At 35.1% G+C, this 6000-nt stretch overlaps 1 protein-coding gene across 1 annotated transcript in view; it reads right to left on the bottom strand.

Moving 5' to 3' along the window:
- Nucleotides 1-5127, bottom strand: part of IFI44 (interferon induced protein 44) — a 25326-nt gene extending 20199 nt beyond the window's left edge. Inside the window, exons 1-2 of the mRNA XM_077120513.1 lie at nt 4047-5127; nt 3334-3803 (exon numbers count right to left, since the gene is read on the bottom strand). Coding sequence (XP_076976628.1) covers nt 3334-3793 — 460 coding nt within the window. The 5' untranslated portion in view covers nt 3794-3803; nt 4047-5127. The remainder of the gene's footprint in view (nt 1-3333; nt 3804-4046) is intronic.
- Between the last annotated feature and the right edge of the window lie 873 nt (nt 5128-6000).

The raw sequence follows: 6000 nt of genomic DNA on the forward strand, positions 1-6000 counted from the left end.
CTTATAACCCATTCCCTCACATTATTGACAGTACTCTCAGGGAAAGGAAGAAGACAGGTGATCCAGTCTAGTTTCTTTATAAATGTGTGAATAACTGTGCCTTCTGGTAAACAGATTAAAGATATTTGCCACAAGGAAGAGAACTTATCTCTAGAACATCCTGACAGGTTGTCCATGGTTAAGAATTCCTTATAGTAAATAAACCCAGATTCTACAGAATAACGAGGCACTGCTTTCTGGAAAATGTCATGTCAGCAAAGCTATAAAATTAATTTGTTCTGTAAATCTAACCACTTTCCAGTATTGAAGATAACCCAAACACTGCTTGTTGTTTTGAGCCAGGAAGGCTACGTTCAATATGGAAAAGAAGGCTCTGGGGAGCGATGCCAAATACCCTGGTACTCTTTCTGCTTTCTCTGAGATTTTGGATTGTCTTTATTCTTTTTTATGGGGGTGGAGGTGGGGCGAATCATTTGTAGAGCTAACACATATCTGCAATGTTGGTATGCCTTTATTCTTGAAATTATTGATATTTGGTAAAATTGCTTATGGGATTTTATAATCTAATCCCTTGTCCTGTCTCAATATCATAAACATAATATTGAATGAAAAAGGCCAGGCACAATTAAGCACATATTCTCATTTGTGCTATCTATCTATATGAAATTGCAAAATTGTAAAAATTCATGTTGATACAAGACAGATGAATGGCTATTTTTGGTTAGTAATCATGGGGAAGAGTCTAAAAGGAGCCTTCTGAAAGGAAGGAAATAATCTTTCTTTACTTGTATAGAGGTTATGTTCAATTTGAAAATGTTTGTCATTAGTTACATTATTAACTGTGCACTTCTCTGTATGTGTTCTACTTCTGTTTTAGTCTCTAAGACTGCTCTAGCAAATACCGTGAGATAGTTTGGCTTAAACAATGGGAATTCATTTGCTCATGGCTGGAGTCCAAAAATGTCCTACTTAAGGCATCATTAAGGCAATATTTTCTTCCTGAAGACTGGCTACTAGCAATCCTTGGCCCCTCTGCCAACATGGCAAGGCACACAGTGCCATCTGCTAGTCTCTTCCTTCACTTCCAGATTTCATTGCTTTCAGCTTCTTGTTTCCATGGCTTTTTGCCATGGAAATTCATGCCATGTTGAATTTCATCCTCTTATAAAAGATGCCAGTAATAGGATTAAGATTCATCCTGAATGAGACAGAACAAAACTTAACTGAAGTAAGCACATCAAAAAAACCAACTTGCTATGGGTATCACACAAGAATGGATTAGATACAAGAACATGCTTTTCTGAGGTACCTACAGCTTCACAGCACCACAGCTTCAATAAAAAGTTTACTTAAAAAAATAGGGAGAAAATGAGGGATATGGAATAGAGTTATGGATATTCAGCAAATAAACTGACATCCATGGGAAGATCAAGAAACATGCACTGAGATATGCCAATATTAGACAGAAAAATCATAAATATATCTGAAATAAAAGACAGCTAAAGTCTACACATTAAGAGACATGTTATTTCTCAAGGAAAATTGATCCAGGATGGTCAACATCAGGAGATATCCTAGTAAATTTACCATGTCTCCAATGGTTAAGTTTGAAAAGGAAAAAAAAAATGTTTTGGACAGTCAGGAAGAAAGATCAAATTCTTCACATGGGAAAACATGCATACGTACGTACATAAATAGCAGCTTTGCAGCCACCCAATATTGTGGAAATATTACAAAACCCCAAAGAAATATAGCATCATACAAGGATTAAGTACTCTGATAGTCATGCAAGTATAAAGGCCACAGGCAAATAGTGTGGAATATGCAAATACGTGGGGAATATTGCTCACAGTAGCCTTTCATTTAAATATGGAGATACAAACAAGTTTTTCACAAAGAGAAATGAAACTGGACAATACGCAAGGACTTGTTTGTGTTCAGTGATAAAGCAACCAGAAAATGAGAAACCACCTTTTGACTATCAGATTGGTAATAATCTAATTTTTGACAATATTAAACATAGGCAAAGACATTGGAAAAGGCATTTCTATGACACTGTTGGTATTATATAGACCACTGAAGCTTTTGAAAGGTGTGTATCAAAATGCAAATATATATCATCTTTAAGCAGCAATTTAACTTACATAAACAGGTGTTTTTGTTTATAAAGTTATACGTATAGAGATATTAAAGCAAAAATTGGAAATAACTTGCCCTCTGTTAGAAAAACAAGTGAATTAGTTATCGTCTTTTGAAACAATGAGAAACTGCAGCAGAAGTAACCAGGAGAAGTTCAATAATAAGGAGAAGTTCAAGCCCTGGCTTTTTTCCAAGATTCTTGCAATTTTCAGCTTTACTTGTCTCACTTCCTTTTCTTCCTCTCTCTCCCTCACTCCTTCTTCCCCATGCTCCCACCTTCTCTTCTTTCCTTCTTCCCTCTCTCCTTTTCCTCCCTGGCAATAGTCCATGATCTTCAGAGAAACAGCACCAACAGGACATATGTATACACACACACACAAACACATAAAGGTATCCAAACACACACACACACACACACACACACACATATATTTGAAGAGATTTTTTTTATAAGGAATTGACTCATGCATCATGGGAGCTGCCAATTCCAAACTCTTTAGGACAGGCTGAAGGGTGGAAACTTTTAATAAAAGGGGTGCTAAATGGTAGTGTGATGGTGGCTCAGTGGCAGAATTCTCGCCTGCCATGTCAGAGACCCAGGCTCGATTCCTGGTGACTGTCCATGCAAAAAAAAAAAAGTGGTGCTGAAGTCCTTACTCCAAATCCCCCAGGGGAAGTGTGCTGGCTAGAAATTCTGGCAAGAGCCAAGGCTGAAGTTCAGGTAGAAATTTTTCTTTGACCTCAAAAACCCTCAGTTCTAGGTTATAATACCTCCAACTGATTAGGTGAGGAAACCATCCACATTCCTGAGGACAAGCTCCTTCACTGAATGTACATGCAATCATCTGATTATAATGCAATTATATATTTCATATAATGCAATTATATGAAATACCTTATAGTAAAAACAGGCCAATGTTTGACTAAGCAATTGGACACCATAAACCTAGTTAAATTGGCACATGAAATTTTTCAGCACATTTCTCACCTCTCTCTCTCTATATATATATTATATATATTACTGTGACGATATATATTTGTGATAAGGTTTCAGTCTGGGTCATCTGGAGATGGAACAAGTGAAAAAGTCAGAAAGAAAGTTAAAGTTTTAAACATGATTCCTTAAAGACATGAGTCAGCTTAAACCCACTAAAACATGCAGAATTCTATATAGACTTATCTGATTAAACCTACCTTCACATCGAAAAACCTCACACTCCGTAATAGTAGTATTAGATGAGTCAGGTAGTCCAAGGTTTTCATTTGCAGCAAGGCTCACAGAAAGCTGTTTTCTACGTAGATCGATATTGAGTAAACCATCGCCGTAGATTATGGTATTATTCCGTATGTATACAAATTCATGGAATTCAAACAATCTTACTTCAAATTCTGAATTTTGAGTGTCTTGAAATGCAAAAAGGATAATGGAATATTTCCGATGACTGTGGTAATTCTCTTGAATATAAGCCCCAACAACATAATTTTCCCTATAAGCCACTGTTATGGTAGGTCCTTGATTACTGCATTTCTCAAGTAAAGATTCAGTAGAGAATGCATGGACAGTAGCCTTATAGAGAAGGCTAAACTGCTTTTCTCCGAAACAGTTTCCCAGTCTCTTTTGTTGCATCCATGTCAAATGAGTTGTCACTGCCATACTTTTCAATCTAGTGGAAAATCAAATATATTTTCTATTAGATATTGAAAAACAGATGATATGTACTGTCATACAAAACTTGCATTTATTATGTCTCTTATTTACATTACGTAGGAAATGGCTTAGAGTGAACAGACAGCAAGAAAAAAGCGTTAGCTAGTTTTAATTCTAAACGACTTTTTTAACTCAAAGGAAAAAAGATTCTACTGTTTGCAAGTAGCAAGGAAACAATGGAAAGTAACAAGCCATTTACCTGTTTGTAGAATCTGTACAAGGGTGGGAGCTGAAAGTAACTGCTTTTTGAGCAGCTAGGCAGGCGCAAAATGGGACCAAAAATTCTTCAGCAAACTTGAGACTGGTAATTCACAGAAACGAAACTGAAACTCTGTGAGCCAGCCCAGTTGGCAGCAGGCCAACTTCTCTGTGTAAGAACATAAAACGACCCCCTAATATTAAACAAAGTCACATAAAAGGAATATCAGGAGAATCAAAGAATTGTAGTCAGAAGGAAAAATAGGTTAACCATTTCACTACATTTTTAAGTGACTTTAAAAAGAAAATTCGAGGTCTTTTATATGGAAATGCAAAATGTTGTTTTTTCTACCTCCAAAGCACGTCTCAAATCCATCCACTTCTCCTCATCTCTGCTATGAGTGTATTCCAAAGCAACATATTTCCTTATGTGAATTATTATAACAGTCTTCTAAATCAGGTCTTCAGCTTTTCTGCTTGTTCCCTCTCCCAATTCATTCTACTCACCACAGCCAGAATCAGCTTCATTTGCAGAATATAAATCAGATCATGTCAATTCCCTAAGAAAGCTCCTTCTCCTACTTCACACTGCTGGGGTCATAAATTTGCATCCTAAAGGCTAAATGCAACCTGTAAACCTGCAGATTTGTTGTGTAAATCCAACACTATTTGTGTGTGTGTGTATGTGTGTGTGTAATTTGAATGATTTTACATGGGGTATCCATTCTGTTAATTCCCTATTGTTCTTACAATTCTCCTGTTTGTCTTATACCTGACTGGTTCTAACAGATTTAAATTATCTGCCTGGTCCACAAAAGTTCTTAAATTTTTGACCCTATTATAAAACAATAGCAAAATCAAATAAAAATATTTTAAACAGCTTTTGTGTATTAACTACTTAGTTAAATGAGTCCATAAGTTAGTATACGCTTATTATTTGTCAAGCACTTTGCATGTAACTTATTTATTCATTTCAATAAACTTATGAGGAAAATACCGATATTATCTCCAGTATTCAGTTAAATAAACTGCTAAATTGGGAGTTAAAGCATTTGCTGGAGGCCACTCTAATACTAACTACATGGCGTTAAAGATTTGAACTATAACCTAAATGAAAACAGAGTGATGGTGGTTTCACACGTATATACATTTTTCAGAACTAATCAAATATGTGCAAATTATTATATATCAATGATACCTTACCATAGCTGTTAAAAAAATAGCAAAAACAACAAAGTTCACACTTGCCAAACAACAAATTACTCTGTTTTCCTGTATTGTAAGAAATTTTATAATACAGTTAATCTGCCTGGTCATAGGTTAAAGACAATGTCATACATAAAAGGATGTAAATAGTGTATTTAATTAGTATTAAAATAATTTCACTGATATGAAAATAATGTAACAGTGTAAGTAGACCACATCTAAGAGATCGCTGACCAGAAATTTGAATAGAAGACCCTTCGTTGAAGTCATTATGTATTAACTCCAGGATCTCTAGCTATGCAGGTAAGCTTCCTATTTGTTTTGTAAACTTAGATCACTTATTAATTCATTCATTTTTTTCTTTCAACAAATACTTATATTTGAAATATTTTTATTGAGATGTCTTCATGCACATACAGTCCATCCAAAGTATACAACCAATTGCTCACAACAATATCAAATACACATAGTTGTGTATTCATCACCATGATCATTTTGAGAATATTTGCATCACTCCAGAAAAAGAAATAAAAAGAAAAAAGAAAAAACATACATCCCATACCCCTTACCCTTCCTGCTCATTGACCACTAGTATTGCAATCTACCCAATTTTTTAACCCTTATCCCCACCTCCTATTATTTATTTATTTAACTGTCCTTATTTTTGACTCATCTGTCCATACCCTGAATAAAAGCTTACATTTCAAAAGCTATATAGTTATATAATTGTCTTCAGGAATCAAGGCTAC

This window comes from Tamandua tetradactyla, chromosome 11 (genome assembly GCF_023851605.1).
Source record: "Tamandua tetradactyla isolate mTamTet1 chromosome 11, mTamTet1.pri, whole genome shotgun sequence".
Taxonomy (NCBI): domain Eukaryota; kingdom Metazoa; phylum Chordata; class Mammalia; order Pilosa; family Myrmecophagidae; genus Tamandua; species Tamandua tetradactyla.